Below are 24,438 nucleotides of genomic sequence, written 5' to 3'. Positions count from 1 at the left end.
TGATTGGTCAGTGATAGGCCTATAGGTGCACTTGATTTCTACCTTCAGACTTCCCGGCACTAGGGCTGCTGAATCATTGTGCGCCTACCAGCAACAGCGCAAAACACACGTAGAAAATAGGAACACAAGGCTTTAGAGTTGGGTTTTTTACAGAAATGTTTGGTGATCAACTTAGAATCCGATCAACCGGTTGGTGACCACTGCTCTAATCCTTTCTTGTCCATAGAGATATTTTCACAACAAGTTGAGCTTTGTTCTCAAGATTTGTATCTTTATATGACACTTCCAAGAAGACAAATTATTGTATTATTAGATAGCATTATGGAAAGACAATGAATCATCACTCTTGTTATTTTGTTGCCCATATTTGGCAATATCCAACCAAATACTTTTTTACAGAATCATCGTACATTATTAGCTCATGTAAGATAGAACATAAATCCTGTGCTAAGTAACTGTGGAGAAGTTGGTGGTTTTGAAGGATGTTTAATTAACTATTGAATTTTATATTTATTAAGGATCCACATTAGCTGCTTTCTTGGCACCAGCTGCTCTTCCTGGGGTCCAGCACCATTAAGACAGTTAAAAAAATGTAATTTCATAACACTTTACCCAATATATTTAGTGTGTTCCCCTCAGGCTAGTACTCCACTATCACATATTTACAATACAACATCCATGTGTATGTGAAAAGTATCTTGTGAGGCTGGAGTTGGGTAGAAGGTACAAAATTGGTCAGTTTAGAAACCAAACAGGTTCATGGCTAACAAACGTGACCTTCTACACTGAACAAAAATATAAATGCAACATGTAAAGTGTTGGTCCCATGTTTCATGAGCTGAAATATCCTACAAATGTTCCATACGCAAAAATGATTATTTCCCTGTTAGTGAGTGTTTATCCTTTGCTAAGATAATCCATCCACCTGACAGGTGTGGCATATCAAGAAGCTGATCAAACAGCATGATCATTACACAGGTGCACCTTGTGCTGGGGACAATAAAAGGCCACTCTAAAATGTCCAGTTTTGTCACACAACACAATGCCACAGATGTCTCAAGTTTTGAGGGAGTGTGCAATTGGCTTGCTGACTGCAGGAATGTCAACCAGAGCTGTTGCCAGATAATTTAATGTTCATTTCTCTTCCATAAGCCAATGTCGTTTTATAGAATTTGGCAGTACGTCCAACCGGCCTCACAACTGCAGACCACGTGTAACCATGCCAGCCCAGGACGTCCACATCCGGCTTTTATTTGTCACATGCGCCGAAAGTGTAGATCAGGGGTGGGAAACTCCAGTCCTCGGGGGCCTGATTCGTGTCACACTTTTTCTCCATCCCAAGCAAACACACCTGATTAATCAAATTGCATTCAAAACTGAAGATCATGATTAGGTGATTACTGGAGTCAGTTGTGTTAGGTGGGCCTGGGGCAAAACTGTGACACAAATCAGGCCCTCGAGGACTGGACCCTGGTGTAGACCTTATTGTGCAATGTTTACTTACAAGACGTTAACCTACAATGCATGATCTGAGACCAGCCACCTGGACAGCTGATGAAACTGTTGTTTTGCATAACCAAATAATTTCTGCTCAAACTGTCAGAAACCATCTCAGGGAAGCTCAACTGCGTGCACGTCTTCCTCACCAGGGTCTTGACCTGAATACAGTGGGCAACTCCTCACCATCGATAGCCACTGGCATGCTGGAGAAGTGTGCTCTTTGCGGATGAATCCCGGTTTCAACTGTACCGGGCAGTTGGCAGACAGTAGCGTGTATGCCCCAGTTCTTTCATGGCCTGCGTACTCACCAGACATGTCACCCATTGAGCATGTTTGGGATGCTCTGGATCCACGTCTACCACAGCGTGTTCCAGTTCCAGACCACAATCAACAGCCTGATCAACTCTATGCCAAGGAGAAGAGCTGTATGAAATAATAATGTAATGACTGGTTTTCTGATTTTCTGATTCACGCCAATCTTTTTTATTAAGGTATCTGTGACCAACCGATGCATATGTATTCCCAGTCATGTGAAATCCATAGCTTAGGGCCTAATTCATTTATTTCAGTTGACTGATTTCCTTACATGAACTGTAAAATCGTTGAAATTGTTGCAGGTTACGTTTATATTTTGTTCAGTATATATCTGTCCTATAGAAGTACAACCGATCGTTACAAATTCAGCAAAGAATCAATGCCTTTCTGTTTTTCTGACAATATCGAGCCTTTGTTTAGACTGTTGGTGTAACCCAAACTCCCTCGCTGTCAGTCTAAAAAGCAGAACCAAAGCGGCCCGTGGAGGCAGAGCTCAGACAGCGTGCTCAGAACATGCACCTCGACTCTGAGGAGAAGTTTGAGAGGGAAAACAGTCACTCTGAAAATCATAAACAGCTCACACTTCCGCTGTCAACTCTAAAAATACTCGGCCTCGCCTCGCCCCCCCCCCCCCCCCCCCCCCCGTTCTCCAGGAGCTATACAAATAAGAGCCCCTCCGTTTTTCTAAAATGTTCAGCCCATTGTTTTTCTCTCTTTTTGTTCAGACTTCTGCCTCTCCTGTACACTACATCGCGGAGCCTCTCTCCGGAGTTCACTGGAACTTAAACAGAGCAGAGCACATCTGAGGTGAAAGAGAGAATATTAAAAACGGTGGATATTTTACTGTAGTATTTGCCTATTTTCTTTGATGACAGAAAAATGTTGATGTCATTGAGCCGAGTTGCTTTAGAGTTCAGTCCTGGGGGGCTGTTTAGGAGAAATTTAACACTTTTAGGGAAATGGAAGATCTGTTTGTTTGTTTATTTTGGCTTTGAAATGTGTGCTTTTGATTTGAGAACTGAGGCATGGGCCCCGGTTTAAAGACACAGTGGAGAAATTACACAATTTCCAGAGATGACTCACCGAGCTCTATTTTCAACATTTAAAACCAATTTTAAAACATATTTTTTGAAACATATTTACAAAAGTACAAAACATCAGATCCTGCAAGCCTTCCTTGTATTCACTGGCGTACTACATGCCCTGCAGCCCCCGCAAGGCAGGTCATAAGCCATGAATTATTTGTTTAGAATGACAGGAAATAAGCTGTAAAACTGCTAAATTCTCTGACTCATGGCAAAAATGTGTAGAATAGCAGGACATTTGCTTAGAAAATAATAAATTCTCTCAGCCTCATTGCAAAATCTGTAGAAAAGTATGAGATGGTCTATAAAACTGCAGTATGCCGCTGCTTGTATTGACTTGAAAGCCATTGCTTGTATTGTTATAAATTATACATTTTATGCACACTCATGAAATTGATCAAAAAGAGACATTAAGATTATAGATGATATGCACATTTCGTTCCATAATACAAACACGGATATCTATGTAGGTGTTGTCATGAGAGCCGCTGTCTTCCGCAACACTTTTGAATCTCTGCCATCTCCCCCTTCTTGTCACTTCTATTCAACAGGGTCTAATTACAGTGGCCTATCTCTCCAGACTCTACTTGCCATGCATTACCTAACTCGTCTCTCTAACGAACAATCTCCAACCAGCCACCCATTTCCTCTTTTTCCCTTGATTGATTCTCACCTTTTCATTCTTCCTGCTCACCTCATTAACAGAGCACCGGTTCACCCCCCCCCCCCCCCCACCTCCCCCATCCTCCTATCTCCGCCACGGCCTCTTGGATTAGTACGCTGGCGGAGCCCGGAACGGGGTATAATTAGAGGGGAACATAATAAAGTGCGTTCCTCATCAGCTGGGGGGCCGGTGCCCCCTGGACCACCATCCCACCCTCCCGGGTTTAATCAGCAGAGTACAATGGGATATTACCTGTGCCAGCCTGAGCCAATGGAGATGCAGCACCGCTGTCACAAGCCATTTGGGTGACGCCCGGTGCACAGGCTCTTTAGAGGCCCTTTTCCATAGTCTTTCATGGTTGTCTCTGTTAATTTGTCCCCCAGGGAAAGAGGGCTCCGGAGCCCATGAAAAATCAAGCTCATTTATGCCCTTATTTATTTATTTATTTATTTATTTATTTATTTGGAGCCACTTATACAGCATGTTTTTCTTTATTGGTTTTCCCTCTGAGACTCCCTTGGGTACGTGAGGGGAGGGGTGTGTGTGTGTGTGTGTGTGTGTGTTTCTGACATCAAGAGATTAATCCATTTCTCCCTAAATTGGACATGTTTTATGCTTTGGGGGCTGGTGTCCGGTTTCACACACACACGGGTGTCAGGTAGCCTAGCAGTTAGAGCATTGGGCTAGTAACCAAAAGGTTGCTAGTTTAAATCTGAGCCAACAAGTTGATGGCAGACCCTGGCCATGACCCCACTCTTCGAGGGTGTCTCAGGGGGAATTAGGATATGCAAAAAAACACATTTCCAATTCACACGTGTATTAATTAACACTTGTACATGTGTGAAATAGGACAAATATAAGAACCCTCATTATTATTTTTATTGTTATTATTATACACACACACACACACATTCTTACAGAACCTCATTCGGCCCCATCTTTTCCCTAGGTAGGGTCCACACACACTCTGGGGAGATGGGCTGTGGACTGAGGAAGCTGAAGCCATCAGAGGAGAGCAGTCCAGGGAAGATCTACTCCACCCTGAAGAGACCACAGGTGGAGACCAAGGTGGGCGTGGCCTACACATACCAATACGTCGACTTCCTCGTCGGGAAATACGGTAAGACATGTAACATTTCAGAGAGAATTCAGTGGTTATTTCTAAGCCGTTTGAATATATTAGTCGCTGTTACAGTAAGAATACAAAATTATAATGTTCTCCAACTCTCTTTTTACACACCAAAGATATCCTTAACCATCATATTATTAGGGGTGGCAGGTAACCTAGTGGTTAGAGCATTGGGCCAGTAACCGAAAGGTTGCTAGATCAAATCCTCGAGCTGACAAGGTAAAAATCTGTCGTTTTGCCCCTGAACAAGGCAGTTAACCCACTATTCCTAGGCCGTCATTATAAATAATAATTTGTTCTTTACTGACTTGCCTACTTAAATAAAGGTTAAATAAAAAAGATATATTGTTCAAGTTCAGTACCAGACATAAAACTGACAAACACAACAGGTACTCCAACCACAGAACATGTTCTCCACCTCTCACATCGTTAGATGGAAATACATTCCTCCACCATAAATAGACTCCATCTCCCGCCTCCTCACACACCCCCAGCCCACAGAGGCCTTTCTTGTTGCAATTTGAGGTGTTTATGAGATGCAAGGTGGGTGTTGCTTCCTGAGACCTGCTCTGCTCATAGCTCAGGGGCGGGGCCCATGGAAGCTGGGGATAAATATAGCCATCACTTTATTTCCCGTCAAGAGAAGTTACAGTTCAAACAGTGTGAATGATGGTGGGCTGGTGGGAGATGCAGTCCTCTGGAGCCGGGAGAAGCTGGGAGATGTAGTGTGCTGTGCGTCGGCTGTGACAGTTTATTAGACTCCATTAGCGAGTCACTTTGACGGGGAGAGAATGGGTACTAAGATACACCATCTGGGTGTCTGGGGCTGTATGTGTGCGTCTCTCTCGCTTTCTGTCTCTCCCGCGCTCTCGCTCTCTCCCACTGTTGTCTGTCTGTCTCGCTCGCTCTTTCTCAGTTCTCTGCCTCGCTCTTTTTTTTTTTTTTAAAGCTGTGCCTGTTTATGTCTCCTAGGACTATATTGAATCTGTGTAGTGTTTGGGACCGTCTGAAAATCCTTACATTATCGAAACAGTTTTCCAGGGTAACTGTTGGGGGATAACTTACTGTATGTAATTATATTGTACCAGGCATTTGACTAGGCTACAGGTAGTTCTACAGTTCCTGCCACTGTTAGTGCTGTTTCCTAGAAAATACACAACATTTAATATGCCCACAGAAGTGCACTATACATTCTCATGGCTGTATATACTAACTAGCCTGTTTATTCCAATTTGTTCAGGTTCATACTTTCTTGTTCTAAAAAGTGTTTTGGTTTCAGCAACAGGCTCTAACAAAACACTTTCAACTAATCAAATTGTTTAGATAACTATGAGAATTGAGGACAAAATTAGGACATTAGGAAGATTACAAATGTTCGTGTTTATTTGTTTCCAATCATGTCCATAGCTCAATGTATCTCTAAAACAGGCACCATATAGCACTGCTAGTCACTTTTAGGGGGTTTTCACATATGAAATTTGGTACCCTGGTTCGGTGTCCTGGAGCATTTTGTGAGAATTCTACAGAATACGTTTTGCTTTCACAAGACCTGAAAATAACAGTTTCAAGGTGCGATTAGCAAGATGCACATTTTACATGATGTTAGCGAGCTAGCTTGTTTACAACGGGCAAAAAAGTTCCACACAACTCACGCTGCCGTGTCACAATATCTGGTACTCTGGTTCTGGGTCTTGGTCTCGCTACTCACACAGGTCCAGGATCTTTTGGGTTTCACACATGCTTTATAGCGCGGATCAGGGTACCACATGCTCCAGAATCAGGATAATAAGGGGATATGTGAAAGCGCCCCGTAGATAAATGACCAAATGATAGGGGGCCATGTTGAACCACATAAAGACCGGACCAAGATATGAAGAGCAATGTGTCATGAGCTTTTAATGAACTGCCACTGTAAATGCCAGGCAGCCTTAGCTAGCAAGCTATAACCCCAGGTTTTATGTCAGTTTATTGCACACATTCACGAACATGGCCATGCTGCTACCTTTCACTTACCTCAGAAAATGGCTTTGAAACAGAGGCAAGAATGATTTGATATTAACACCATGACCCAATAGGGAAAGGACAAACTGAGTGCTGTGCTAACCGGTGTGGAAAGAAGACAGCTCACCCTACACACAGAGAAATGCTCTTGGAGTGCTTGGCACGTATTTTATTTCCAAAACTATGATTTCAAATATTTAAAATGTCAAGAGGATGAAAAATTGAAAACACACTTATGCTAGTCTCCAGTAGACAGCATATAGCTACAGAGATTTTGTCCTTGAAATCAAATCCAGCTGACAGACACACGCACGCACGCACCATTTGACTTCATCTTGGCTCCAGACACATTATTTATATGCAAAACCCCCAGAGCCTGAAGTCCTCTTGTTAATATAAGCTTTCCTCACCGCTCCGCGTGACTGACGTGTAGAAACAGCGGCGTTCCGCCTGTGCTCTGATCGGAAGCAGGAATATGGAGCACGGAAATGAGAGGTCAGTGGAATTTTTGAGCACCGTAGTGGAGATTAACCCCTGGATGCGGGGAGCCAGAATGTATCCCAGTTCACCACTCCGAGAGGGAGAATTGAACCGCGGTTGGTTCTCGGGGAACGACGTTGCAGGGAATTCACGGTCATCAGGTTTTCCATTAGATTTCCATTATGTTCCCACTGCATGGGTGAGGTGTTTGCATGGCTCGATTCCATTCAACATATTGTTTATAATGTAGAAACAGAAAAGACATGCTTAGGGTAGAAGTTGACACCAACCACAGATCTAGGATCCGATGACTTTTTATACCCCCCTAACCGTAACATTAGAGGTATGACAAATGAATGAGCCTGTAGGTCTAATGATTATGGGTCATTTCTATTCAAAGACATGAACATGTAGAATGCACATCTGCCTAAAAGTGTGAATGTAGATGATAGCGATGGTCGGATTAGCATACTCAATCAATGAACCACGGATGGCTTTGTGCGGCAGACAGCTCCTAAGTTCAATCTCGGTAACCAAATACGAGTGTACGAAACATGAAGAACACCTTCCTAATATTAAGTTGCAGCCCGCTTGTGTCCTCAGAATTGGGGCATGGACTCTACAAGGTGTCAAAAGTTTTCCACAGAGATGATGGCCCATGTTGATGCATATGCTTCCCACAGTTGTGTCAAGTTGGCTGGGTGTCCTTTGGGTGGTGGATCAATCTTGATACACACAGGAAACTGTTGAGCATGAAAAACCCAGCAGCGTTGCAGTTCTTGACGCAAACCGGTGCGCCTGCCACCTACTACCATAGCCCGTTCGTAGGCACTTAAATATTTTGTCTTGCCCATTCAATCTCTGAATGGCACACATACACAATCCTTGTCTCAGTTGTCTCAAGGCTTTACAATCCCTATTTAACCTGTCACCTCCCCTTAATCTACTCTGATTGATGTGGATTTAACAAATGACAAATTACAAGGGATCATAGCCTTCACCTGGTCAGTCTGTCATGGAAAGGGCAGGTGTTCATAATGTTTTGTACACTCAGTGAATAAACTGTAAGTTTAACTATTCTGTAAATACTTCACATGTAAATACCTTTTGAGGTTTCTCGTACAGGTGTTCATACAGCAACAGATGTAGTGCTGAATGTTCCTTACTATTGCTTTGGACCACTCAAGCAGTCGAATACCAGCCTATTGTTTTTCAAATAAAATGTGTTGGAGCAGCATTAAAAAGTCTGACATTGTAAAACTCAGCAGGTTCCTAATCATTAGGCTTCAAACAAGAGCAACTGCTGACAACGTTTTCATCAACAGGAAACGCAGATTTCTGTACATTTCCTTCCTCTCCCCCTTTCACTCACTCTCTCTCTCTCTCTACATCCTATATCTGAGCCTATGTCTGAGGCAATATGTTTGAGATTAGCCTTGATTCTACAGGAGGAAATTCTTCTTATTCTGCAAATACTGTTTCCTGTGTCTAAGGGTCTGTCTTCTGTGGTGAACGGAACCTCATTTGCTATGTGAAATATGTGTACATACAATTATGTTCCTTCTCCTTCGTGGAGGCAAATAATCTGTTCATGATTTGGTTTTACTGGCAGCCCACATATTAACCTGTCTTATTTAGTTTTCAGGAGAGTTCTCTTTCTCTCTCTAGAGGTGTGTGGGGATTTCTGAGTGTGGGATCTGTGTGCATTATGTGTTTGTGTGTGTATATATGTGTATATATATATATATATATATATATATATATATATATATATATATATATATATATATATATACAGTGCCTTGCGAAAGTATTCGGCCCCCTTGAACTTTGCGACCTTTTGTCACATTTATTTTTTTGTGAAGAATCAACAACAAGTGGGACACAATCATGAAGTGGAACGACATTTATTGGATATTTCAAACTTTTTTAACAAATCAAAAACTGAAAAATTGGGCGTGCAAAATTATTCAGCCCCTTTACTTTCAGTGCAGCAAACTCTCTCCAGAAGTTCAGTGTGGATCTCTGAATGATCCAATGTTGACCTAAATGACTAATGATGATAAATACAATCCACCTGTGTGTAATCAAGTCTCCGTATAAATGCACCTGCACTGTGATAGTCTCAGAGGTCCGTTAAAAGCGCAGAGAGCATCATGAAGAACAAGGAACACACCAGGCAGGTCCGAGATACTGCTGTGAAGAAGTTTAAAGACGGATTTGGATACAAAAATATTTCCCAAGCTTTAAACATTCCAAGGAGCACTGTGCAAGCAATAATATTTAAATGGAAGGAGTATCAGACCACTGCAAATCTACCAAGACCTGGCCGTCCTTCTAAACTTTCAGCTCATACAAGGAGAAGACTGATCAGAGATGCAGCCAAGAGGCCCATGATCACTCTGGATGAACTGCAGAGATCTACAGCTGAGGTGGGAGACTCTGTCCATAGGACAACAATCAGTCGTATATTGCACAAATCTGGCCTTTATGGAAGAGTGGCAAGAAGAAAGCCATTTCTTAAAGATATCCATATAAAGTGTCGTTTAAAGTTTGCCACAAGCCACCTGGGAGACACACCAAACATGTGGAAGAAGGTGCTCTGGTCAGATGAAACCAAAATTGAACTTTTTGGCAACAATGCAAAACGTTATATTTGGTGTAAAAGCAACACAGCTGAACACACCATCCCCACTGTCAAACATGGTGGTGGCAGCATCATGGTTTGGGCCTGCTTTTCTTCAGCAGGGACAGGGGAGATGGTTAAAATTGATGGGAAGATGGATGGAGCCAAATACAGGACCATTCTGGAAGAAAACCTGATGGAGTCTGCAAAAGACCTGAGACTGGGACGGAGATTTGTCTTCCAACAAGACAATGATCCAAAACATAAAGCAAAATCTACAATGGAATGGTTCAAAAATAAACATATCCAGGTGTTAGAATGGCCAAGTCAAAGTCCAGACCTGAATCCAATCGAGAATCTGTGGAAAGAACTGAAAACTGCTGTTCACAAATGCTCTCCATCCAACCTCACTGAGCTCGAGCTGTTTTGCAAGGAGGAATGGGAAAAAAATTCAGTCTCTCGATGTGCAAAACTGATAGAGACATACCCCAAGCGACTTACAGCTGTAATCGCAGCAAAAGGTGGCGCTACAAAGTATTAACTTAAGGGGGCTGAATAATTTTGCACGCCCAATTTTTCAGTTTTTGATTTGTTAAAAAAGTTTGAAATATCCAATAAATGTCGTTCCACTTCATGATTGTGTCCCACTTGTTGTTGATTCTTCACAAAAAAATACAGTTTTATATCTTTGTTTGAAGCCTGAAATGTGGCAAAAGGTCGCAAAGTTCAAGGGGGCCGAATACTTTCGCAAGGCACTGTATATATAAATATATATATATATATATATATATATATATATATATATATAGATACTGTAAGAGTGTGTGTGTGTTTGAGTGCCTGTTTTTACCAACCCCATTTATTAGCGTCCATCCTCTTCCCGCTACTCTGATACACAATACCTCCTATACGCCCCCTCACAGCTTTATAAGGTGTTATTGCCCTGTTGCTCTGATCCAATATGACAGTATTGATTGTGTTGAAATGCAATCTAGGCATAGTTAGCAGAGGAGTAAACAAGCTACATTTAACCAAACACCTCTGCCCCAGCCTTCACACAACCCAAATGAGGAACAAAGATATTTGTCTGCTGTAAAAAGAGGATAAATTGTTTCCTCTCATGGCTATTCTTGGACTTTATAAAGAGGGCATTGGGTTGTTGCTCACCGTTCACAGGAAGTGTCTTCATTCTGGAGAATCTTGACCTCACTTCCTGAAAGCTAGGTTTGAACATTTCTGTTTTCAAAGAATGTCTTGGTTGAAGGTCCATCACAAGGTTCATGAGACATTGGTTTTCTGTGAAAGCTTCCAATTGGAATGACAAGAAACAGAATGTACTGAGAGTGTATGCAGGTGCACACTTAAATGACAGAGCTGAACACAGTTGTTTTTCATTCATCTTCATTCTCATTCAGTTAGTGGGATTCCAGTTGTCGTTCAAAAAATGTTGCTTAATAATTGACATGCACAGCTTGAGACTGCCATGCTACTTACTGCTTATCCTACAGCCATTCTCTCCCATTAACCACTAATGTAGAGCTTCAGACATTCTGGAGCTGTTTGAACTCCTCTGAGCTGGCGTGTTATGAATAGTCTAACATTTCAAAAGCATATTTGAAGTTCTCATGAGATCGATATAGATATGGGGGGGGGGTTTCTCTTCAGATTTCTGCTGTGAGAACCAACACAAGACTCCACTGAGGATATATCAACCCTCAAATAAACCTAAAGGACTCACCATCATTAACGGAATAGTGTAGCCTACCCACGAATGACTTATCCTCAGTGATCGACATACTTGGGAAAATGTTTGCTAAACGGGGTTCATTCGAGTCCGTTGGGCTATCTGGGTTCTCTGAAAACCACACAGAAGGGAAGTATCGTATTGACAAAAGGTCTTCTCTAAATAGTCATGTCAAGGTTTGAGCCCACCTCACCACCACACACTGGTTGTGTGTGCTTTCTCCGAGAGTCTGTCTCTCATCCTGTGTAAACTGTCTATCGTACGTAGCACCAGTCGTCTGTATGTTATCTTTAATAATATATTAAAATGTTTTTCAGTCATTCTCCTGCATTTTACTTATTTCATAACTCATGGGAACATGGGTCTTGTCCTTCAAGAATTCAGTACATTGCTTGTGAAGTATGTAGGTATCACAGCGTCAATTATATATAATAATCCTATATGTCTATAGCAATCTATACTGGTAATTTACAACAAAAGATGGGGGTGTTATGCAGGCACTGTAGGCAGTTAATTATAATAAAGATCGTAGACACATTCCGTAATTATTGCAGATCTGTCTCATATTTCACTCATACATCTGAGTTGGTAGCGAGGTCCCAGGCATTGTTTCCATGGGTTCAATCATTATAGTGCCGGGTGTGGTTTCCATGACGATCTACCACCTGTTGTCTGGTGGAGCTCCCATCTGCTGGGAGACTGAGGTGTGAGTCAAAGGCTTTCTGCAATGGGAGTTAATGACTACTGAAGAGGGTGTGGACGATACAGTATCTGTTTATTCATTTAGGATCGCATCTCTTGATGTATCGTACTGGCGCCTTCAGACTCAGTCTGGGGAATCAGCCTGGGGCGGCAGGTAACCTAGAGGTTAGAGCGTTGGACTAGTGACCGAAACGTTGCAAGATCGAATCCCAGAGCTGACAAGGTAAACATCTTGTCGTTCTGCCCCTGAACAAGGCTGTTAACCTACTGTTCCTAGGCCGTCATTGAAAATAAGAATTTGTTCTTAACTGATTTGCCTACTTAAATAAAGGTTAAATAAAAATATGCCTCCCTAACTTATGTTACGGCTAATGCATCTCTATGGAAAATATGAGGAGGAGTAGAGTTATTTATTACTGCTATGTAAGAGAATGAGATTATTCACACCGTGTGTGCAGGTGCAGACACGTGTTTTACAGTGCCGGCTGCACATAGAAGTGGATCATCCACTCTATACAGTTGTGAAAACACTTAGTGCCTTCTAAAAGTATTCACACCCCTTTACTTTTTTCACTGTGTTGTGTTATAGCCGGAATGTAAAATGGACTCCATTGAGATTGTGTGTCACTGGCTTACACACAACACCCTATCATTTCATAGTGGAATTATGTTTTTAGACATTTTCACAAATTATTTAAAAATGAAAAGCTGAAATGTCTTGAGTCAATTAGTATTCAACCCCTTTGTTATGGCAAGCCTAAATAAGTTCAGGAGTAAAATTAGCTTAACAAGTCACATATTAACTTGCATGGACTCCACTCTGTGTGCAATAATAGTGTTTAACATGCTTTTTGAATGCCTGAATACTTCATTTCTGTACCCCACACATTCAATTATCTGTAAGGTCCCTCAGTTGAGCAGTGAATTTCAAAAACAGATTAGACCACAAAGACCAGTAGGTTTTCCAATGCCTCGCAAAGAAAGGCACCTATTGGTAGATGGGTAATAAAAAAAAAAAAGCAGACGTTGAATAGTGTATCAAATACACCCAGCCTGCTCATTTAACACAAGCGGCCTCATTTAACTCAGTTGCTGGAGAGGAAGGAAACCGCTCAGGGATTTCACCATGAGGCCAATGGTAACTTTAAAACAGTTAGTTTTAATGAATGGCTGTGGTAGGAGAAAACTGAGGATGTAGGGTTAGACAACATTGTAGTTACTCCACAATACTAACCTAAATTACAGAGTGTAAAGAAGGAAGCCTGTACAGAATATTCCAAAACATTCATCCTGTTTGGAATAAGACACTAAAGTAAAACTGAAAAAAATGTGGCAATTTCTGAATACAAATCGTTATGTTTGGGGCAAATCCAACAAAACACATCATCGAGTAGCACTGTTCATATTTTCAAGCATGGTGGTAGCTGCATCATGTTATGGGTATGCTTGTCATCGGCAATGACTAGAGAGTTTTTTTTAGGATAAAAAGAAACTGTAGGAAAACCTGGTTTAGTCTGCTTTCCAACAGACACTGGGAGACAAATGCACCTTTCAGCAGGTCAATAACCTTAAACATAAGCCAAATATACACTGGACTAGCTTACCAAGTTTCAAGCCTGTAAGTATATGGCAAGACATAAATGTTTGTCTATTAATGATCATTCAACCACTTGTCAGAGCTTGAAGACATGTTTAAAGAATAATGTGCAAATATTGAACAATCTTTAGAATTACCCAGAAAGACTCACAGCTGTAATCGCTGCCAAAGGTGATTCTAACATATACGTATACACACTCAGGGGTGTATACTTATGTAAGTTAGATTTCTGTATTTCATTTTCTGTACATTTGCAAGCATTTCTAAAAACATATTTTACTTTGTCATTATGGGGTGTATGTAGGTGGGGAAGAAAAAAATACATGTTATCCATCAGAGGCTGAAAAACATGTGACACCTCATTGATAGTTTGTGGCTGCCACATTTTATCCTCGAACATATTCAAGTTCACAGCCTTTGAGATGGGGCTTGTACTGAGCCCTGAGGTATACCAGTAGATTCAATACTACTGTACTGAGGTGTTCTACTCCATTGGGTTATTATTTCAAACATTTTGGACCATTTATTTAACTAGGCATATTGAGGTATTGAGTTGTGGTGGTGGTTCTCCGTACCCTGTGTACTCTTCCGTAATAATTATGGAGGCACGAAGGGCACTACGTGAGATGTTGAAACTGGTGATCCCAGAGGAATGCCGGGGACCTAGGGCTGTTTGCATGTCATTATCAATGTGGGTACCCCCTTCCACCCACGTTCAGTGCAGAAACACAGACACACACATAACCTCCGCCACCAACAGATACCCAGACAGACCTACCATACAGCGTTTACAGTATCTCTCTCAAACAGTGCAATCTTTCATGACGTGGAAAGATATGATCCCCATAGTCATAGTGGTGGTGATTTATACATACAGTACAAACCCAGACGGTAGGCATTATAGATGAACCCTCTTTAAGACAGATTCCCAATGTTTTCCTAAGAAGTAATAATCTCACAGCTGGAGCTGTGGTCGTTGGTATCCCTCCCCAAAACAGTCTCATACATTATATAAACCAAGAACAGAAGTAAAGAAGATTATGGACTTGAGAGTAAACAGAAATGCATTTGATGCCAGGAATCTGTAAATAAGGAATGGAAATCTAGCCTTGTTGAAGGGGTCTAATCCTTATGTTAACCACAAGCTACTACACATTCTAATCTCCATATTTTACCATTATAATTTTGTATCTTACAATACATTTGCATCAAACACTTCTCTTATTCAAGTGTGGCTTCTTTCAATGGAACCCTAATGTCAGAAAATGTTATGGAAATGGACTCCAACCTAAAGGGAGGAAGGAGAAACTCATGTACTGTTGTGGTGCCAGACTTGGGTTCAAATAGTATTTGAGATATTGAGTGTTTACTTGATCCTGCCCGGAGTGCCAGGTGGGCAGGTTTTTCACTTTTGGGATTTTTTTTTGATTTGTTCAATTGCACCAGGCAACCTATGTGAAACACAACTAAAGTATTTGAAAGATTCAGAATGCTATTTGAACCCAGGTCTGCTGTGGTGCACCACTGAATGTCGTCAATGGATTCATATGGGCATTGATGAACGCCTGCTCATTTAACACTGCTTGTCTCTCAAGAGCTGCCCGTCTCCGAGCAACAGGGCTGTCAACGGATCTACTTTCTCAGAAATCTCGCTTCGGAGACTTCCTGTCAAGCAAATCTGATGGACTTAATTCCAGAGAGACCTTTTTTTCCTATTTATAAACCTTTTTACTAGCTGCACAAATTACAGGTCGTTTTCCCTCCATCAAGTCCCCGAGCGCCTTTTCATTTAGCCGTCGTAACGTACAGTGTTTAGACATTTTAAAGAGGGACCTTTTGATTAACTCTGTGATTTTCCACTATTTTACAGGCTTATGTGTGGTTGTGCTTTGAAAGTAGCAGGGGATGCATAGGTACATGGTGATCTACAGATGGACGCTTAAATGCCCTGTCTAGACTTTTAAAAGTACAATTAAATGAGCATTTTAGCAGTCCCTGGAGACTCACTGCCTAGTCAAACGACACACTAAACCTAAGCTCCTCATCGATTATGTCTGCTTCGGACGGGTCCAGTCTGTTGATGACCGCCTACTCTTCTCATGATGCAGTCTGTTACGGTGCCACCGTGTAAGCTGTCATAAGACTTGCATAACCTGTAACAACACCTAGCAGGCTAGCAGTGACTCTTCCTCCCTCTGGAACATGACCCCTGCCAGTAGTTCCGTTTTAAATGATTAGAATGTTGTCATCTGTATCTGAGAAGGGAACAGGAGCAGCTTGTCTCCAGGTTATCTCCCACTTCGCCGGAGCACAAGGTGTGTGTGTGTGTGTGTGTGTGTGTGTGTGTGTGTGTGTGTGTGTGAGCGTACGTGTGTGCCTGTCTCTTTGTGTGTGTTTGAGAGATTGCGTGCTTACCTTGGTTGGTGTGCCTAAGTCTTAGAGAGTGCAATTTTGCTTACCTCTGAGCGAGTGGTGGGCCAATGCATGGCACCAGCAGGCCTCTCACAATGACTCATTAGTTAGGTAATTAAGGCACAAGGCTGTGTCCCCGGGGCTCCACAGTGGAGCACTGTGAGCTAGGACTACTAATTATACTGCTAGTCCCAGAGAAGAGAGAGATTGAGGGAACGTATTGTCCATAGGTCCTGCTCTCAACAAAGGAGGGTGGTGGGGGGGAAGAAATGGGGAGAGGTGTGGACAGGGGACCTGTCGGCATTTTCATTATGCGTCTATGAAAGCTAATGGCACAGGGCAGGGCCTGGAGAGGGGAGACGGGTCCAGAGGTTGTGCTCAGTGGAAAGAAGGGTTTAGGGAGACAGAGTATTTTAATTGGACACAGATGAGGGTATGAGTACTTTGGATACTTACAGTATTCTGCAAGGGTGGTTTAACACAGACTTTAAATGGTCTTCTGTGGTAATTTGTAAGGACCTTATATTATGTAGTAATTATGTAGGCTTTATGAACTGCCGTAGACCCCATAGAAGTAGAGAAATAGTGAAGGGGTGGTGGCTATTGTCATTTTGAGCACAGTGCTACCATTAGTCATTGTCATTTGGATGACATATTAGAGTATCCTAATCAAATTACAAGATGGAGGTCCCTTCCTGTATGGTTTCAGGATATTATACTCTACAGTATGCATCTTGTTTTGTCATGCAAAACACCACTTCCATACCCTAAACTCAAAGCAGCTAACTTTTTCAGTTGAATGACATTATAATCTTCAAGTTGTTTGAATATGATATAGTCCAGAAGCAAAATGAGTTCTTAGTGTGGTAGGAAAATAAACAGCGCTTTAATTGTGATGAGGGAAAATGATGCTGAGCAGCAGATAGCATGTTTCACTTTTCCCTGAGTACTAATAGCTCATTTATTCCGGGTCTATTTTTTCCCCCACTCAAGGATCATACAAATCGTATTGAACTATGTCCCCCAGCGGCAGAGTACCGAGTGTCGGTGGAGCCCACACGCTCAAATCTCTCAGCTTATTCATTTCTTATATACTCATTTATTTTTTTACACATTGACTGATGGAAGTGCAATAGCCGGGCTCAACGGTGCTTACATGGAACTGATGGTAGAGGGCGAATGACACATCTAACACAATCAATTCAAACTGGAGCTGGAAAGATTTCTAACTAGCTGCACTTCGTTTCATTTGACCTGTTTTCTATTGATAGTTCTTTGTATATATCCATACAAATTATGCTGATTCGTGATTTTGACTGGCTGAGAAAAGCTGCCTTCCTGTCTGTCTCATCCTGACTCCTGACACGTTCTTTACTATGGGACAGCTGGAGATCGAATTTGAATATTGAAACAATGTTGCAAATGTTGGAGAGATTGACAGCAAGGTTTATACAAATCTCCACTGTTGAAATCTAAATGTTAGTCTAAAAGAAACGTGAGATGATGTTTTTTTTATAGTGGAGATCATGTTTATAAATTGCCTGGCTGGGTTGATGAGACAGCAGATTGCGCAGTCAGATGGAACAGAGTAAACGGGCATTTTAACATCATAGATTTAGTCTGTGGTAACTTGTGGATAGACATCGGCTGAAATGCGGTTTTAACCCATCAGCATTCAGGATTAGACCCACCGTTGTATAATATGTTACATTTACAGTGCCATCAAAAAGTTATTCATACCCCTTGACTTATTCCACATTTTGGTGCGTTACATCCTGAATTCAAAATTGATTAAATATTTATCTACACACAATACCCCATAATGACAAAGTAAAAACATGTTTTTAGAAATGTTTGCAACTTTATTGATGATGAAATTCAGGAATATCTCATTTACATAAGTATTCACACCCCAGAGTCCATATATGTTAGAATCACTTTTGGCAGTGATTACAGCTGAGTCTTTCTGGGTAGGTCTCTCTAAGAGCTTTGCACACCTGGATTGTACAATATTTGCACATAATAAAATAAGAAATTCTAGACAGCTATTTTGGTATCACTTTACTTGACACCTAGAGTCATAACACACAATATAGTCATAACACTGTCATGATATATTAAGACCTGTTGTGACATATTGCGTTATTTTATGGCTGGTTATGACCCCTACATAAGTGTCAAAACACACAAAACCTACCACACAAGGCAAAATATTCCATTACACCATTGCCTACATGTCAACAGTATTTTTATATAATATTTTCTGAAATTGACCATATTGAATTATCATTGTAATTGCGCACACATTGATGTCAGATATGCACCTACCCCAATAGTATGTTGCTGATAACTGGGATGAATGCAGGGGCAGATTTCAGGAGCAGGACAAGACACCCTCTTTTTGACTGATGACTGACGATTATGATGACAGTTTCATAAAGTGTATTTTCTTAGTCCAACTAAAGTGACACAGGATGGTCATACTACTTCTTGATAGTGAAATAAAGTGGAAAAACATTTAAAATATTCATTACAACAACAAAGGATGTAAGAAACAAACTTTCAAACAAAAGGAAACGTCTTGGCAGGGAAAAAATACATTTGAATTTATTTTGAAACTCTTATGTAGGTGTCATAACCAGCCATAAAATAACGCAATATACTGTATGTCACACCAGGTGTAAATATATGGGTCATGACAGTGTTACTACAATGTTGTTGATCCATCCTCAGTTTTCTATCACAGCCATTAAACTCTGTAACTGTTTTAGTCACCATTGGCTTTATTGTGAAATCCCTGAGCTGTTTCCTTCCTCTCCGGCAACTGAGTTAGGAAGGACGCCTGTATCTTTGTAGTGACTGGGTGTATTGATCCACCATCCAAAGTGTTATTAATAACTTCACCATGCTCAAAGGGATATTCAATGTCTGCTTCTTTTTTTTCCCCCCATCTACCAATATACGCCCTTGTTTGCCAAACATTGGAAAACCTCCCTCGACTGAGGGACCTTACAGGTAATTCCACTTTGACATTCTGGGGTATTGTGTGTGGGCCAGTGACACAAAATCTAAATTTAAGTAATTTAACATTCAGGCTGTAAGACAACAAAATGTGAAAAAGTCTAGGGGTGTGGATGCCCAGGTGAAACATACAGCCCAGGTGAAACATACAGCCCAGGTGAAACATACAGCCCAGGTGAAACACAGCGCATTCGGAAAGTATTCGGACCCCTTTTCCACATTTTGTTACGTTACAGCCTTATTCTAAAATGTATTAATTAATTTTTTCCTCATCAATCTACACACAATACACCATAATGACAAAGCAAAAACAGGTTTTTACACATTTTTGCAAATTGATAAATAGAAAACACTGAAATATTACATTTACACAATACTCAGACCCTTTACTCAGTACTTTGTTGAAACACCTTTGTCAGTGATTACAGACTCAAGTCTTCTTGGGTATGATGCAACAAATTTGGCACACCTGTATTTGGCCAGTTTCTCCCATTCTTCTCTGCAGATCCTCTCAAGCCCTGTCAGGTTGGATGGCGAGTGTCGCTGCACAGCTATTTTCAGGTCTCCCCAGAGATGTTCGATCGGGTTCAAGTAAAATAAAATTGTATTTTTCACACGCGCCGAATACAACCGGTACAGACCTTTACCGTGAAATGCTTACCAAGCCATGAGGTCGAAGGAATTGTTCGTAGAATTCTGGCTAGGCCACTCAAGGACATTCAGAGACTTGTCCCGAAGCCACTCCTACGTTATCTTGGCTGTGTGCTGAGGGTTGTTGTCCTGTTGGAAGGTGAATCCTTCCCCCAGCCTGAGGTCCAGAGTGCTCTGGAGCAGGTTTTCATCAAGGATCTATCTGTACATTGCGTCGTTCATCTTTCCCTCGATCATGAATAGTCTCTCAGTCTCTTCCGCTGAAAAACATCCCCACAGCATTATGCTGCCACCCCCATGATTCACCGTAGGAATGGTGCCACGTTCCTCCAGACGTGACGCTTGGCATTCAGGCCATATAGTTCAATCTTGGTTTCATCAGACCAGAGAATCTTGTTTCTCATGGTCTGAGAGTCCTTTAGGTGCCTTTTGGCAAACGGGCTGTCCATGCGGGCTGTCATGTCCCGTTTACTGAGGAGTGGCTTCCATCTGGCCACGCTACCATAAAGGCCTGATTGGTGGAGTGCCGCAGAGATGGGAGAACCTTCCAGAAGGACAACCATCTCCACAGAGGAACTCTGGAGCTCTGTCATAGTGGCCAATGGGTTCTTGGTCACCTCCCTGACCTAGGCCCTTCTCCCCCGATTGCTCATTTTGGCCAGGCGGCCAGCTCTAGGAGGAGTCTTGGTTGTTCCAAACTTCTTCAATTTAAGAATGATGGATGCCACTTGGGGACCTTCAATGCTGCAGAAATGTTTTGCTAACCTTTCCCAGATCTGTGCCTCGACACAATCCTGTCTCGGAGCTCTACGGACAATTCCTTCGACCTCATGGCTTGGTTTTTGCTCTGACATTCACTGTCAACTGTGGGACCTTATATGGACAGGTGTGTGCCTTTCCAAATCATGTCCAATCAATTGAATTTATCACAGGTGGAGTCCAATCAAGTTGTAGAAACATCTCAAGGATGATCAATGGAAACAGGATGCACCTGAGCTCAATTTCAAGCTTCATAGCAACGGGTCTGAATACTATTTTTTATTATAAATTTGCAAAGATTTATAAAAAATGTTTTTCGCTTGGTCATTGTGGGGTATTTTGTGTAGATTGATGAGGATTTTTATTTAATTTAATACATTTTAGAATAAGTCAAGGGGTCTGAATACTTTCCGAAAGCACTGTATATCACTATAATGTGTTGTGTAGTAGGACCAAGATGATTGAAAAGTATTTGAAACCATCCATCATGTTCTTGAGGATGACTCTCACACGCAAGAAAATGCATTCATGTGGTCAATGTCAGGCAGTTGCCATGTAAATAAGGTCAACTAAACAAATTACTTTTTCTAAATAGTATCCAACAGTTAAACTTATTTTCACCTAATATGGCCTGTGTGTGAACATAACCTGGAGAAGCAGATCATTTAAAAAAAATGATTTTTTTTCTCCTCATTATTAAATGGGAGTCTTTTTTTGGTGTGGCTCTGTGCCTACAGAATTTTCCAGAAAACCAAATTATTGGCTGTCAGCCAGGAGCCTTTTCTTTCATTATTTGTCAAGGTACGATTATTTTTTTCTTTCTGTTATTGTAAGTTAAAATAAATTCTGAGTAAACAAAAAAGGGAAAAGTAATTGGTTTCCTATTTGTTGATAACGTTAACCAGACAGCCTCAGTCTGCCTATGGGCTTTTCAAACAAGGGCCCTCACATTTACGATATTAAACACAAACATTGACTTGTGTGTGCTCCAAAATTACTGGCACCCCTGACTGGCAATGCACATACTTAAAAAAATATAAACAATATAATTATAGAGATAAACTCAAAATACCAACATGTGAGAAATACTGTACTTTATTCATGTTTCAATGGAACCAACCAAAATCATACAATTTATTTAATTCAAAATACATTTCACCAAAATCAAGGTTTCATAATTATTGGCACTCCTCATTTAGTACAACCACCTCTGGCAAGGATAACAGCATGGAGTCTTTTCCTGTAATGTTTGACAAGGTCAAGGAACACATTTGGAGGGATTTTGGACCATTCCTCTATGCAGATCCTTCACATTCTTGGGTTTGCGCTTATCAACTGCAATCTTCAACTCCGCCCACAGGTTTTCGATTGGATTGAGGTCCGGCGACTGACATGGCCATGGCAGAACATTGATTTTGTTGTCACAGAACCATTTCTGTGTGGATCTTGAGGTATGTTTTGGGTCATTGTCTTGTTGGAAAGTCCACCTACGGCCAAGTCCCAGCCTTCTGGCAGAGGCAACCAGATTGTCAGCCAACATTTCCTAATACTTGGTGGAATTCATTATGCCAACAATCTTAACCAGTGCCCCTGGACATCTGGAATTAAAACCGCCCCAAACATCACTGACCCTCCACCATCTTTCACCGTGGGAATGAGGTGCCTCTCCTTGTATGCATCTCTGTTTTGACGCCAAACATGCCGATGCTGTATCTGACCAAAACTTTTGATTTGTCTCATCTGACCAGAGCACCTTCTTCCAGTCATAATTGAAATGATGTTTGGCAAACTCCAAGCACTTGTGTCTGTGTCTTGTGGTCAGGGCTTTCTTCTGGCAACCCTTCCAAAGAGCCTGTGGATGTGGCATCTGATGGTGCTTTTTGAAACTTGGTGACCCCAAGACGCCACCAAGGCCTGCAATTCTTTCACAGTGATTCTTGGGGATTTTGTTGCTTCTCTCACCATCTTCCTCCCTCTCCTGGGGGGCAAAATGCAGAGTTTAAAAAGTACTTGGCTAAGGTGTATGTAAACTTCTGACTTCAACTGTGTGTGTGTGTGTGTGTGTGTGTGTGTGTGTGTGTGTGTGTGTGTGTGTGTGTAATAATATCTCTCTCATCTTTTTAAGTGGGAGAACTTGCACAATTGATGGCTGACTAAATACTTTTAGGATCACCACTTTATTTTAAGAATGTTAAATGTCAGAATAATAGTAGAGAGAATGACTTATTTCAGCTTTATTTCTTTCATCACATTCCCAGTGAAGTTTACATACACTCAATTAGTATTTGGTAGCATTGCCTTTAAATGGTTTAACTTGGATCAAGCGTTTCGGGTAGCCTTTCACAAGCTTCCCACAATAAGTTGGGTGAATTTTGGCCCATTCCTCCTGACAGAGCTGGTGTAACTAAGTCAGGTTTGTAGGCCTCCTTGCTCGCACACGCTTTTTCAGTTCTACCCACAAATTATCTAGTGGATTGAGGTCAGGGCTTTGGGATGGCCACTCCAATACCTTGACTTTGTTGTCCTTAGGCCATTTTGCCACAACTTTGGAAGTACAGTGCCTTGCGAAAGTATTCGGCCCCCTTGAACTTTGTTGTCCTATGGACAGAGTCTCCCACCTCAGCTGTAGATCTCTGCAGTTCATCCAGAGTGATCATGGGCCTCTTGGCTGCATCTCTGATCAGTCTTCTCCTTGTATGAGCTGAAAGTTGAGGGACGGCCAGGTCTTGGTAGATTTGCAGTGGTCTGATACTCCTTCCATTTCAATATTATCGCTTGCACAGTCCTCCTTGGGATGTTTAAAGCTTGGGAAATCTTTTTGTATCCAAATCCGGCTTTAAACTTATTCACAACAGTTTCTCTGACCTGCCTGGTGTGTTCCTTGTTCTTCATGATGCTCTCTGCGCCTTTAACGGACCTCTGAGACTATCACAGTGCAGGTGCATTTATACGGAGACTTGATTACACACAGGTGGATTGTATTTATCATCATTAGTCATTTAGGTCAACATTGGATCATTCAGAGATCCTCACTGAACTTCTGGAGAGAGTTTGCTGCACTGAAAGTAAAGGGGCTGAATAATTTTGCACGCCCAATTTTTCAGTTTTTGATTTGTTAAAAAAGTTTGAAATATCCAATAAATGTCGTTCCACTTCATGATTGTGTCCCACTTGTTGTTGATTCTTCACAAAAAATACAGTTTTATATCTTTATGTTTGAAGCCTGAAATGTGGCAAAAGGTCGCAAAGTTCAAGGGGGCCGAATACTTTCGCAAGGCACTGTACATACATTTACTGCGCAGAATCAAATCTGAATTTATCTACCTAAAAAAACGATTTTTAAAATATGGATAACAGGGTCTTATCGCCAAATAAACACTCTCACCGCATCACACATTTTTGTGAGACCTTGCATTAATCTTATAGCGATTAGTGGCAACTTAAGAAGACCCCTATGGGTGGGTTTCCATTGGCTCTTAATGAAAACCATATTCTATATTTACTCATCTCAATGGAGTGTTCAGAAAGAAAGCAAAGAGAATTCTAGTCACGTTATTACATCTCACAGACCCGGCATACATGCACAGCACAGAACCAAGCCTCAAGGGAAAGGGCAAAGAGTTTGTGAATCACCAAAACAGGAAAATAAAATCACAGAAGGATTAATTACATTTCCAACGGCAGTAGGGCAGAAAAAATAAGATTTTCCACACATTTTGAGAGGGTGGCCTATTTCTTTTCCCTGTCATGCC

General features: G+C 41.4%; 1 protein-coding gene across 4 annotated transcripts in view; it reads left to right on the top strand.

Annotated features, from left to right (window-relative positions):
* Window positions 1-24,438, top strand: part of LOC110515384 (raftlin) — a 65,250-nt gene that overhangs the window by 5,012 nt on the left and 35,800 nt on the right. For 3 of the 4 annotated variants that reach the window (XM_021594320.2, XM_036973147.1, XM_021594305.2), the window contains exon 2: window positions 4,514-4,684. In XM_021594320.2, the coding sequence (XP_021449995.2) occupies window positions 4,540-4,684 (145 nt within the window). In that variant the 5' untranslated portion in view covers window positions 4,514-4,539. The remainder of the gene's footprint in view (window positions 1-4,513; window positions 4,685-24,438) is intronic. The other variant, XM_021594312.2, reaches the window with a different exon arrangement.

This window comes from Oncorhynchus mykiss, chromosome 3, assembly GCF_013265735.2.
Source record: "Oncorhynchus mykiss isolate Arlee chromosome 3, USDA_OmykA_1.1, whole genome shotgun sequence".
NCBI classification, from domain to species: Eukaryota; Metazoa; Chordata; class Actinopteri; order Salmoniformes; family Salmonidae; genus Oncorhynchus; species Oncorhynchus mykiss.
Note: the sequence above shows the minus strand (reverse complement) of the source record. Positions and strands in the feature narration are given on the sequence as shown.